Source organism: Podarcis bocagei (genome assembly GCF_964188305.1).
Source record: "Podarcis bocagei genome assembly, chromosome: 12".
NCBI classification, from domain to species: Eukaryota; Metazoa; Chordata; class Lepidosauria; order Squamata; family Lacertidae; genus Podarcis; species Podarcis bocagei.
In genome coordinates, this window is record NC_138137.1 from 11,853,183 (window position 1) to 11,866,408 (window position 13,226).

General features: G+C 45.1%; 1 protein-coding gene across 1 annotated transcript; it reads left to right on the forward strand.

Moving 5' to 3' along the window:
* Positions 1 to 252: 252 nt before the first annotated feature.
* On the forward strand, positions 253 to 7,325 carry EIF1B (eukaryotic translation initiation factor 1B). The gene is made up of 4 exons (XM_081164175.1): positions 253 to 562; positions 4,510 to 4,673; positions 5,576 to 5,677; positions 6,952 to 7,325. The coding sequence occupies exons 1-4, from the start codon at positions 532 to 534 to the stop codon at positions 6,994 to 6,996; spliced, it is 342 nt and encodes a 113-aa protein (XP_081020301.1). The 5' UTR covers positions 253 to 531; the 3' UTR covers positions 6,997 to 7,325.
* Positions 7,326 to 13,226: the final 5,901 nt, after the last annotated feature.

The window sequence follows — 13,226 nt, forward strand, 5'->3', positions numbered from 1 at the left end:
CAACACGCGTTTGCACACGTCCTGACATGACATTCGACGGCAAGCACACACAAAAAAGGCGGTTGGGAGGAGGCGGAGAGCGCCAGAACAAAAACAAAACCCTTTCCCGCCATGCCCGCCGGGAGTTGTAGTCCCTCCTGCGAGCTCCTTCGCGCTCTCCTTTGGCGGAGAGGACTCCGTTTCCCGGCATTCCGCGCGGGGCGGGGGGCCGAATCCCACTGCAATCACGTGCCCCGCGCTTGGGCGAAGGAGAGGCTCCGGGCGAGCGGGCGGCCATTTTGTGAGCGAACGTCGCCGTTAGATCAGCTGCTGCTGCTGCTGCCTCTGCCTCTGCTTCTCCTCTGTCCCGCCGCGTCCGCTCTGCCTGCCTTCCTCGCCGCCCGGGCCTCGCCGGCTGCTTGCCTCCCTCCCTCCCTCTCTTCTCTCTCTCTTTCTCGGCCCCCGCTTCCTCTCGCTGCTGAACCTGAGGGAGCCCCGGGCCAACGCAGCCGCGGCCTTTTCCCCCCGAGCAGCGCCCAGCCACAGAATCGCATGTCCACTATCCAGAACCTCCAATCCTTCGGTAAGAAGCGGCGCCCCCCGCGCAGCTAGCGCAGGATCGGACGGGGACTGGCGCAAAGGCCCGGCAGCGAAGACGCCCCACCTCCGCCCCGGGCTCCCTCGGTCTTGGTGGAGGGAAATGGGGCTCGGGGGTGTCCGTTATCCTGGCAGCAAACGGGGTGCGCATAAGGGGGGGTCCTCTCTTGCCTCCGCCCCCCCTTACCATCTTCTCCCCCCCCCACGGCAAAGCCTTTGCATCCCTTTGCGCAGCACCCAGGAGGTTGAGATAAATGGGTGCATGGATGGAGCGCGCAAGATTTTTTTGGGGGGGGTCCCAACAGAGACACCTCTTTTCCTACGCTGCGCCCAGTCCATTTTGTTAAGCTGCAAGGGTTTGCTGCGGAAGATGCCCCGGTTGGCACGGGGCTTGGCATCTTCTTGCCCCTGGTCTGACAAAGGGAAGGTGAGCTGTGCCAGCCTTTGCCCCTCTGCGCTTGCCCCCACACCCTTCACCCTCTCTCCTTTCACGCAGAGTTGATTCCTTGCTATGGGGCCGGGACACGTCTGCTTGACCCCTGCTATCCAAAAATGTTGGGTGTTCAGTGGCTTAAAAGTGCCTTCCAGGAGGCCTGTGTTTTGTGGATGGGAGGGCCAGAGTTCTTCCCACCAGATGTCAAAGAGGAAAACAACCACCGGACTTTTAGAAGACATCTGGAGGCTTTTCATGTTTGACGGACTGTTGTATTTTAATATTTTGTTGGAAGCTGCCCAGAGTGGCTGGGGAAACCCAGCCAGATGGGCAGAGTATAAATAAATTATTATTATTATTATTATTATTATTATTATTATTATTCATTATGGTATCTTTTTAACAGGCTTCTACTGTGTTCTGCTAGTTGGCCGTTGTTTTGCTAACTGGGACTTTTAGTGTAGCTTGTGGGTTTCCCCAAACTTGGGTAGCCAGCTGTTTTTGGACTACAGTTCCCATCATCCCCGACCACCGGACCTGCTAGCTAGGGATGATGGGAGTTGTAGTCCAGAAACAGCTGGAGACTCAGCTTTTGGAAACACTGGGCTAGGTTAAACCACTTTATTAACCTTGGTCCATATTGCATAGTCTGCTGTTAAGACTTTGTTTGCTGATGTCTTCACCAGTAAACTCCTGCTCCCGTAACTGATATATTTGTGACAAATCAGTTACACCCTCTATATAGTGCAACACTATATAGCTAGCTAGCTAGCCTAGTGCACAAGACCTTACCCACTCACTCACCCGATCCAGCTATTTCCATTTGTTATTACTGTGTTGACCAAATTTGCTTTGTAGCCTACTGTAGACCCTTCCACATTATTATTGCCAGTTGTTGACATAAAGCTGTACTAACAGCGTATTTAAGAACTGGGATAAAATGCAACCTCCTGGCCAGCAAGGGTGGGGTTAGTGGAGTAGTAGCAAGTCTTGCATCCTCAGCTCTTCTGCTTGCCCTGCCAGGGTTGAAGCTGGGGCAGGGAACCCTTGTTGGTAATGGGAAGAGGCCCAAACTGGGTCTGTTGCTGTCACATGATGGCAGAAGGGCCAACTCTGGATCCAGTGGATTTTGTACCAGCAAGCTCTTCTCTTGTTTCTTTTTCTTTTAGGGAGGTGTGTGTTCTGCTAGCTATCAACAGCAGGAATGTAACACCAGTGGTAGCTTCCACGGACTTGACTTGCTGTTTGAGTGACACATTAGGGTGCCCCTTGCTCCTGGGACTTCCTCACCTGCAGCAGAGTTTCGTTGCCAGCAGAAGGACTGGGCAGAGGGACCCCCTTTGCTTCAAGGAACCCCCTGCCCCCCTCCCCAGCATTGCGGTTCAGGAATTTGGCTAGCTCTACCCACTTGACATCTTGCAAGCTGTCTGGGCAGCTGAGATCACCAGCCCTGCAGTTCATTCCTGCAGTTCTCAGTGCTATAATAACTGAGAAACCTTCCTTCTCCTTTCATTTGCGAACTTAATACTTGTATTTGGGGGGGGGCGGGCGGGGGGAGAGCTGCCTTGTCGCATGTTCTTTCTTGAGGGATCAATGACTCTGTGCCTATTTGACATTATTCTCCTGAGGAGCATTCAGTCAAGTGATTCCCCCCCTCTCCAGTCTAGGCTTAGGGGGTGGGGAACCTGTCCCCCCCCCCCAGATGTTGATGGTTTACAGCGCCCATCAACCCAGGTCATGCTGGACAAGCTAATGAGAGATGGGAGTCCAGCAACATCTCCCCCCACCCCCTGGCCTAGGCAAAGCTTTTGTACCTCAGTATCTCCATTTTCTCCTACCAGTCTTGAGGTGAATTTCTCCTCTATCCAGGGAATTGTATTTTGTGATATTCCTCTTTCTATGCAAAGAGCCTTCATTTTATCATCTTTGCCGTAGCCATCAGTTCTAAAATTGCACTCCTTGATTTGTACTGAACACAGATACATCCACCTTGCCACGAATAAACTCCCTGATCTGTTGAAAACAGCTTTTTGAAGACGTTTTCATTTGTAGAGGTTTATGCCAGAATTGGATAGGACTTTAGAATTTGTCAATTGGTAAAGGAGGGAAAGGTGGAAAATTGATAATGGTTTTTCAGTGCGGCTCCACTTGGACTTTCAGTTGGGGAATGACAAGTAGCTATGAAGGAGTGCAGATTTTGTAGGCTTGGTCTCTGCAGCTAAGGGAGCAGTGGAAGATTCTTTAAGCTAAAATTGTGCCGTATTCTCCCATAATCCACTTTCTGCTTCACAGAACACAGCACCATTTTAAGGAGTTCACGGAGGTAGTCAACCTTTCTCTAAGCTCTGACTGCAGGGAGGGAGGTCCTATGACTCGTTGCTCCTCATTCAGAATAAAAACACGAAAGACAATAAGGTGCTCCAGCCCTCCCTACAGCCAGAAGTGTGTCACAGGCTTGTAGCCTCTCAGAACTAGCCTTTGACATATTGGACTTTGTGAACAAGTTGTTGTAACTTTTGCAGTGACGCAGAAGTAGCCTGGTGGGAGTTGGAGCCAACGATGCTCATAGGGCCACAGTTTCCTCATTCATGCAATATGATTTGAATGCTAGGGCCATTTGGAATTCTCTGTCTTCCCTCATTGTACAGCTTGTACCCAGTGTTTATATTGGACTTGCCCTTGCCTCCCCTTGTTAACTTGCCAAAGCATTACCTCTAGGTTCATTGTGCAGCTGCAGGGGGGCTCCTATGTGTCAATGGGTAAGCCCAACAGGCCTCTCCAGTGCCTGGTGTGAACCGACAGTGTACCTTGGAAGTGGCCCCAGAATCTCCCCTCTACAATGCACAGGAGTTGCATGGCAGACTGCTGTGGAAGGAGTTCTTTGAAGGTAGATTGACCTTTTCCTCATCCGGGTAGCTGGTTGGCCTAAAAGCAGGGAACTGATCTTCCTCAGATTGAGCCTCAAACAAGGCATAGGTGGAAAAGAGCTTCTATTTTAGTAGCAGGCAAGCAGTGAAACATGGTTTGGAGGAATTGGTGGGTTTGGGAGCACTAGCGGACAAAGGCTAAAATAAAAACCTTGTCACTACCAGGGTGCCTAATGGAATATCAGACTACTTATGGTTGCTGGTATGTTTTTCTCCCCACAGTTAGTAGTCTGTCCTGAATACATTTGTGTTAGAGTATTCCTGGTTAGTGTTTGAGCAAGTTCTCAAGGTGAGATGAAGACTGGGTTAGTCTGTAGTAGAGAATGAGAAAAACGTCCCAGGTATGGGCCTTAGAGAGCAGACAACGCCCACAGATATGCAGAAATTACCATATGTGACAATATATCACGATCATGTTTGTATTGACATGGTAAAGAATTGCTGCTGCCTGGATTAAGTAGTTTAGAATACTAAGAAGTATGTTTTATCTACCATTTGGAAAAGACATTCAAAATATGTAGGAACTTGAAGGTTTGCATCGGACTAACTCATGTGGACTTTTCACCCCTCCAGACCCCTTTGCTGATGCAACTAAGGGTGACGACTTACTCCCGGCAGGGACTGAAGACTACATTCATATAAGGATCCAGCAACGAAACGGCAGAAAGACACTAACTACTGTTCAGGGAATTGCAGATGACTATGACAAAAAGAAGCTTGTGAAAGCCTTCAAAAAGGTAGCACTGTTCTTCTTCTAGGTCCTGAGGTTTTTGTGCTTGAAAGAGAAATGCATGTAAATTAACAATTTCCAGTGGGGAAGTGAAAGATCAAATGCTGCGACAGGCGTGTTAAATGTTCTGGTTGAGACAGCTTTCCAGTGTAAGACCATTTCAGATGTTGAATGCACTGACAGGAGCAGCCAGTCTTAACTGAAAAAAAAATTAATGTTTGAGCAGTGTGCTGGTCAATTTAGTTGCAATAACCAGCTTTCATGCTCTTTTCTACAATTGTCACTGTCTAGGAATGGATCCAGACCCTTTAAAATGACTTAAAAGCCACATAAGGAGATATATTGCTGCAAAAGGTAACCAGAAAGTTGTTCCGGGAACGAATAGCTCAGTACCGTGTTGCCTGTTTTTGACAATGCCAATTGTGTTGCGGAGGAGGAATTGATATTTTTACATCGAGTTCTATTTTGAATATTTAGTTCTATATTTCTAGAACAGTAGTAAAAAAAGTGGGGAGACAAGCCTGGAGCAAAGAGGAAAAACCCTGGGAGGTGATACGGGAAGATATCTGAGGTTGGGTGTGGAGTGGAGCAAAACATCGTGTACTCATCTAGTTTGTGGTGGTCAGGTTGTAGGGGGAAATGTGAAGTTGGGCCAGGACATTGATTTGACTCCTGCAGTTGATTTAGGCATTGCTGAGCTCTGCAATTCTAAGCTCCAAGCATCTAGGAACTTCAGCCAAAATCCATCACTAGAAAAGCATATATCTCATTTGCTAGCAAAACCTTTGGAGCATGTCTTCTGAAGGAAAAATAATAATAACCAAAATAATGGATTTTGGTTCTCTTCTGAAAGTGATCTAAACATAATTTGCAACTGGGTTTTTAAAAGCATTAAACCTTTCTTTGTAGAAATTTGCCTGTAATGGTACTGTGATTGAGCATCCTGAATACGGGGAAGTGATCCAGTTGCAAGGGGACCAGAGGAAGAACATTTGCCAATTCCTCCTAGAGGTCAGTCAGCTCAGGCTGCTTGCTCAAATGTTAAAATGCACTCGGAAGCCTATTTAAGCGAGATTCTTTTGACTCTGAATGTAACATAACATGGCAGGGTTGAGTGAGTCACTACCCCTAGCTGTGAGCCATATTGCTGCCTGGACTAAAAGGGTTGAGTTGAGTCATATTGGCGGCAAGGGGGGAGGAGTGCAACAGGCCTGACTTCGGCAGTCGGAGATGTATATTTGAGCATCTGGATTTTATCACAAGAAATTAATTAATTACATAAGGCACTGCTTGGCACTTCTCTGAATGTAACCTGTAATAGGTATGAGTTACTCGTGTGTAAACTGGTGCCTTTCTCAGTTAATTTGCCTTGTTAAACCTTTCTGACTGCACAGCCCCTTCTCATCGTGGCTGCCTCAGTCACTGGCAGAATCCGTCAGTGGGCGTTTCTTGAACCTCTTCCAGCATAAAAGTTGTTTGACACTCAGTCTCCTCCTCTCACTGCGCGGGAGTCTTCTGCACAGGGAAGGCGTGGGTAGCGGAGGACCTGGGCTCTCCTCACTGATGTCCAGTGAAGAGTCCTGGAGCCCTCTCTCCAATTCCCCCGCCTGCCCCCCTTTATCCCTGGTGTTGCGCTGATTGGCTTCCCCCTCTACTGAGCTGTTTCTCCCCCTGCTGCTGGGTCCTTCGCCAGCATCATCTGGGAGCCTCCCCTTCGCCTCTCGCTCCGATGTCAGTTCCCTGACATAACCTAAAAGAATGGCTGCTGTAGATCCTCTTGTACCATGGGGGGGGGCACTGGTCCAGGGGGCAGATGTGTTCTTCCAGGCTTCTCTCTTCAGCCCTCGGGACTCTCCCAAGGCCAAACTCACTCCCTGGGTCCATGCCCCGTACTAGGAGTTGCTCCACTCCCTTCTTGAGTGCTTTAGCCTGCCTGAAACGAGTCCTTGAACAGTAATAATTCTTCATTGGATAGAATGTGTCTGGTTTCCCCCCACCCATGGCTCTCATGTAGCCAACTATAACAGAGGTAAGATTCGCCTCCATTGGTCCACTCATTTTTGTTTCTGGCTTGCAACCCATAGACAGTTGCACACCAGGAAGCTGTGCACACCTTAGACCGAAAAGAGTCTCTCCCCCTCCCATTGTACATTGGTACAGTTTCATCTGTATGTTAACTCTTTCTCCATCTGCCTTGGGATTGACAAGTGTGTAACTTCATTTTTGTGTTGGACTTTCAGGTTCTAACTGCTGCGGGCTTACTGCCATCTCCTTCTCTTCTGCAGGTTGGCATTGTCAAGGAGGAGCAGCTGAAAGTTCATGGCTTCTAAAATGTGTGTGTTTACATGAAGAACTTCTGCAGGTTTTGTTCTTGCCCAAGCTGGCTACTCTGTGAAAAATGATTCTTTGCAGTCGATGGACTTCCCATTCAAAATCTTATTTGCTTTTGCATGACTACAGAAAACATATGGAGTGTAGGCTAGAAACACATAAGAAAACTGCAGTAAGATGGTAACACGAGATCCTTGAGAATTTTAACACATTTCCAATGGAAATGTTCTACTGCTGATAGTTCAGTGTTTTACTTTTCACCTGATTTAAATGTTGTATTAAAACCATGTGTGTTGCAGCTTAAATAAAAACGTCTCTTATCTTAAAACTCCTGATTGCTTTGGATGCATTAAACAAGAGCCTTCAGTGAATCATAAGCATGTTAGTAGCTTCTTGGCTATCTGGTAAACTAAGTAAAATCTGAGAAGAAAACAGCCAACACAAACACATTTAAATATACTTTGACTGTAAGCGTTGCCAAAGATTACATAACAGACTGTATTGGGTAAAAATGTAGTTTATCATCCTTAATCCTGGCCTCTGGCAGTGGAAATTCTGTTGAATGTTTTTGTAGTAGTGTCAGCTGCTGCTGCTTTATCAGGGAGATACTCCTTCCTAGCTTCAGGTTAGGAGAATCATATGTGTTATGAAGAATTCGGTGCTTGAATGCTGAGAATTAACAAGGATTCTTGGAGAGCCTACAGTATACTGTGGAATTCCAGATCATCTTCAAATAGCTTCTGGAGAATCAACTGCTGATATCTCTCTAAACCTGTCATATAGGCCTTACCTGAACTTGGAAGACACAAAACATAAGTTCTCATGAATGTATATGTTGGTGAGCTTGAATTCATGCTGAAGTTTGTGCTGGTGCTCTATCTAACCACTTTTGCAAACTATAAATCTGGCAGGAGAAGTCGATGAAGTTGGCTTGGAATTCAGGATCAACACAGTGAATCCTATTCCTCAGGGTCTGAAGGCACAAAGGGGTTTTAAAATGATTCCCAAATGCTACTAGCTATGGTGGGTGCCAACCTCAGCTTGATCAGAAAAATGTGGACGTCCATGTGACCATTCTAGGTTTAGCTGACATTGCAAACTATTAGGCAGCTGCCAGCATTTATATTACAAACTCTGCAAGAATACTGACAATTTCTGCTCTCACAATGCCATTTCACAGCATGGCTCAGTTCGTTCTCCAGGCTGCATGAAGCCCCTTTGTTATTTTCAGTCTGGGTTATTCACACACTTGTTGCCGTGAGCCAGAATGAAAATGAAGAGGAAGTCTTGGAAGAACTGACTTCAAGCTGAAGTAGATACAAGGAGTTTATTAGTAGCTAGCTACTGTTAATTACTGTTGTGCATGACCGCTACCAGATCATAACCTGACCTACGGTGGGGTGGGGGGGGGGGGTGACTAGCAGTAAAACCACCATATGCTAAAACGTTAAGAAACTGGTCCCTACTTGCACATGGGGTCTAAAGGTGGATGCACAGTTTATAGCCTAACAGCATTCATTGCTTGAAGTGTCTCGTAAACCTATGACATAGTTCTGCCTGAATGAATGTACTAGCTGAAGATTGATAGGAACTACTGCATGTAAAAAGTGGTATTAGGCTCTGCTGATTGCTGCATGACCTTGAAAGTGACTTACTTTGGAAGACATTATGTGCATAATGTATCGGGCTTTTACAAATTATGCAACCTTTTACAAAAACAGCTATCGGATAGTACTCTGAAAGAGCAAGGGAAACAGACTTGTTTAAATTGTCGGAATAAATTCCACCTTGTAATGGAGGGGATCACTGCTATAACATATTAACCAGATACTTTGAAAAAGCTGGGTAGTGACCTATTTCTGACTGGGAAGGTTTTTGAGAGTTCTATTCTGTGAACAAATACACTCAGCAAATCAGTAAATGTCTTCAAGGGATCATTCTTTGGTTTTCTATCAAAAAATATAACTACTTCCTGTGACTTGGGCATTGAGTTTTCACTAAGAATACTAGACAAGCATATTTTGATTTGGTTTATCTTCATTGATCTTAATACAGTGGTGCCTCGCAAGACGAAATTAATTCGTTCCGTGAGTTTTTTCGTCTAGCGAATTTTTCGTCTTGTGAAGCACGATGTCGGAAAAGTTTTGGAAAAGCTTCAAAAATCACCAAAAACCTCAAAAAAGGCTACCACACCGCGTTCTATGAGTTGCTCCTCGAAGTCAAGTCGCAACTGTATTTTTTTTAAAATAATATTTTTATTGCATATTTTAAACAAAAGAAAATCACCAAACATATACATTACCTTCACCAAACAGTAACAAACAAAAAACAAAAAAAACATAAATAGACAGAAACATAAACATAGAATAAAGAAGATCATACCACATTTTTTCATAACTATCTGGACTTCCTCACATCTCCCTTTCCTGCGTTCTCAATAATAAAGTTGTAAACAGCAATTTATTACCTTATTTCAATTCTTATTTTGTATTTCTCTAATATTATGTCTCAAACTTTAAATATTTTTATCAAAGACTTGACTGCTTAATTTAAACATAATATTGCCTCGAATTTCATCTTTTTCTAACATCACTTACTCTCAGATATCTTTCAACTAAATTGCTGATGCCATGTTATTTTCTATCGTGCAATTTCTTAACATTCGTACAGCTTATACTGTTTTTGTAAATAGTCCTTAAACTTTTTCCAGTCCTCTTCCATTGTTTCTTCTCCCAAATCACGGATTCTGCCAGTCATTTCGGCCAGCTCCATGTAGTCCATCAGTTGCGCCTGCCATTCTTCCAGTGTGGGCAAATCTTGAGTCTTCCAATGTTTTGCGATGAGAATTCTTGCTGCTGTTGTTGCATACATAAAGAAAGTTCTGTCCTTCTTTAACACCTTCTGGCCAACAATGCCCAAAAGGAAGGCCTCTGGTTTCTTGGGGAAGGTATACTTAAATACCTTTTTTAACTCATTATAAATCATTTCCCAGAAGGCCTTCACTCTTGGACAAGTCCACCAGAGGAAAAAGAATGTTCCTTCAGTCTCCTTACATTTCCAACATTTATTATCATGCAAATGGTATATTTTTGCAAGCTTGACGGGTCATGTACCACCTATATATCATTTTCATAATATTTTCTTTCAAGGCATTACATGCCGTGAACTTCACACCGGTGGTCTATAACCGTTCCCAGTCAGCAAACATAATGTTGTACCCCAAGTTGCAACTGTATTAACGGTGTTAAGAAAAAGGAAACAAACTTGCAAAAAACGCAAGATGTTTTCATCTTGCGAAGCAAGCCCATAGGGAAATTCGTCTTGCGAAGCAGCTCAAAAACCGCAAAACCCTTTCGTCTAGCGAGTTTTTCGTCTTGCGAGACATTCGTCTTGCGGGGCACCACTGTATTTTTAAAATGTTTTAAATAGTTGCTTTTAATGGTTTCCTACTGGTAAATTTATTGTTTTATTTTTTTAAAAAAAACACTTTGAAGTTTTATGACATTCAAGCGTATATAAATCTTGTGAGATGAAATGATAACACACTGCAAAACTTCAGCTTGGTTTCTCTGGTTCCCCTGGCAAATGAACTTGGGAAATGTCACTGATGTTGTATCTTTATGAATGTGATCGGGTTTGAGCTCTTGTGGGGAAATGTGTTGTCATTTACATGTTAAATCTAGACGACTATCTGGGTGTGCCCCTTGGCTTCACTTCCAGTAGCACAAGTAGCTGTGTTTTGTGGACACTGGGAAGCGGAAAACACCCTTCTGTAAGGTTCATGCAAATGGTGCACATGCTTGCTTTGAAGAGGAATCCATGCTTTCTCCGCTCCACATTAACTCAATCAAATACAATAGTCAATTGTTAATTAGATTGGTTTAGCACTGAATGTTGTGTTGATTGTACATCCTTCCTCCTAGCTATAGGAAGGAAAACCCCAATGGGCTATAACTGGTGAAGGACTTAGGTGCCTGCCAGTTTAAACCAGGTCCCAACAGCTGTGTAGCATTTCAACCAAGGTGAGGTAGCAGTACTTCAAACTGGAAGCAATGTGTGTCTGCTACCATTCACATCCAGTGTTTCCTCCTGGCCCAGAAACTGGTTGTGGATGCTGTGATTCCTTTGGGTGGGCTGCTGTCAATCCCCATTTCCCTGGTTAGCCAGAATATCGGCTATCATAACTGGTGGTTCCTGTGGCTTCAGAATGAGGTGGCCGCCAGTTGCCACCCAAAATCATATACTGTCTTGTTCCCCCCTTTGTCAAAAGAAGAGAGAGGAGAAGCTGGGAAGCCGTCACATGCCTTCACTACCTCAAGATGACCACCCTTGCCCCAAATCAGTCAGCTAGATTGCTAGAGAGGCCTCTAATACAGCCTGCTTCTTATCATGTGCTTCTGCAAGCCATTAATAATAATTTATTTATACCCTGCCCATCTGGCTGGGCTTCCCCAGCCACTCTGGGCGGCTTCCAACCAAATATTAAAATACAGTAATACATCAAACATTAAAAGCTTCCCTAAACAGGGCTGCCTTCAGATGTCTTCTAAAAGTCTGGTAGTTGTTCTCTTTGACATCTGGTGGGAAGGGGTTCCAAAGGGTGGGCGCCACCACCGAGAAGGCCCTCTGCCTGGTTCCCTGTAACTTGGCTTCTCGCAGTGTGGGAACCGCCAGAAGGCCCTCGGCGCTGGACCTCAGTGTCCGGGCAGAACGATGGGGGTGGAGACGCTCCTTCAGATATACTGGACCAAGGCCATTTAATAATAATATGCTGCTTGCTTTTAATAGCAGGAGAGAAGCCTAGCAAAGGGAAAGTTTGTCTTCCTCCAGCCTCATGAGGAGTCTCATCAGTGGGGCTGGAGAGTCTGGGCCTCACCCCCTAGGCCAGGTGGAAAGGGCCTTGCAGGGAGCAGCCTTCACGCCCCACAGCCAGGCGATGTTCCTCCAGCGCCTCTATGAATGCATTTCATTTTTTCTGACTCATGCCTCACACTGGGGATTTGGGGATGGCACAAGTATTTGTCTTTAAAGAGGCATTTTTATTTTTAAAAATTGTTTTTGGTTCCTTGGTGCCGATTTTTAACTTCTCCTTTCTGTGCTTGCTCTGCTTGGTTGCTTCGTGTCAGTCAGTCTATAGGATTTGCAGCAGAAACCTATGCATGCTTACTCAGAAGTCAGCCACACTATGCTCTGTTGGGCTTACTCACAGGTGAGTGTGCAAAGGATGACAGACTTTGCTGCCTTCCCTGGGTCTTTGTAAAATTAAATTTAGGATTAATTAATGTGTGTAGACTGCAAGGCACCATGCAATGCAAGGGCTAGGATTTTGCATGCTAGGCTCAGATATTTTTTCCAACTCTAGAAATTAAAAAAAATATTTATTTGTTAGAGATAAAGGTATTGCACATTATCCCTTCCTTTGCAAATTTTTTCCTCACAACAATCTGGTGAGGTGGGTTAGGCTGAGAGGTTGTAATTGGCTCAAAGTGACCATGTGAGCTTTACAAAGAAGCTGGAATTTGAACCTGACACCTGAGAGTGTTGGGCAGGCAGCGGTGGGGGGTGGGAACAACACTGAATTTGCACAAACATCCTTGGTATCAGAATTGGAATGCTAAAAGCAGGTAAACTCAAGTTCCAAAGGGCACAAAACACTACAACTCTATTTTTGCGGGCTTCATTGTGTGGAGACTACAGTGTTGTGTTTAAAAGCCTGGGTTTGTACATTTTTCAAACGAAGCCAAATTTCTTCCATACCATCACCTCCACGAATTGCCAATTCATGGTTCACCTCAGGTGCCAAAATGTTTTGGGCCAGCCCTGTTCCAAAGCATTACTACCATAATTCTGATTGGGAAGGCAAAGTATTGCAGCCATGGCTAGTAGCCATGGTTTGCCTTCTCCTTCAGTCTGATCCTCCTTTAAAGCCATCCATGTTGTTAATGTACTGCAGTGTCCAGACCGGACTAGGACCCAGGTGTCCAGGGTTGAAATCTCTTGGCTATAAAGCTCCCTGGGTGAGCTTGGACCAGGTTTTGGGCTCTTAGTCTAGCCTACCTCACAGGGTTCTTGTGAAGATCATTTGGAGAGAGGAATTGCATCGTATACCAAGTTCCTCAGATAAAAAAATTGAGTTTTCATGTAATAATGCAATAAAGCACCAAGAAAGGCCTCTAGGTGCACAAACATGTTTTTAAAAAGATGCCTAGAGGGGGCAAATGTGGGTGAG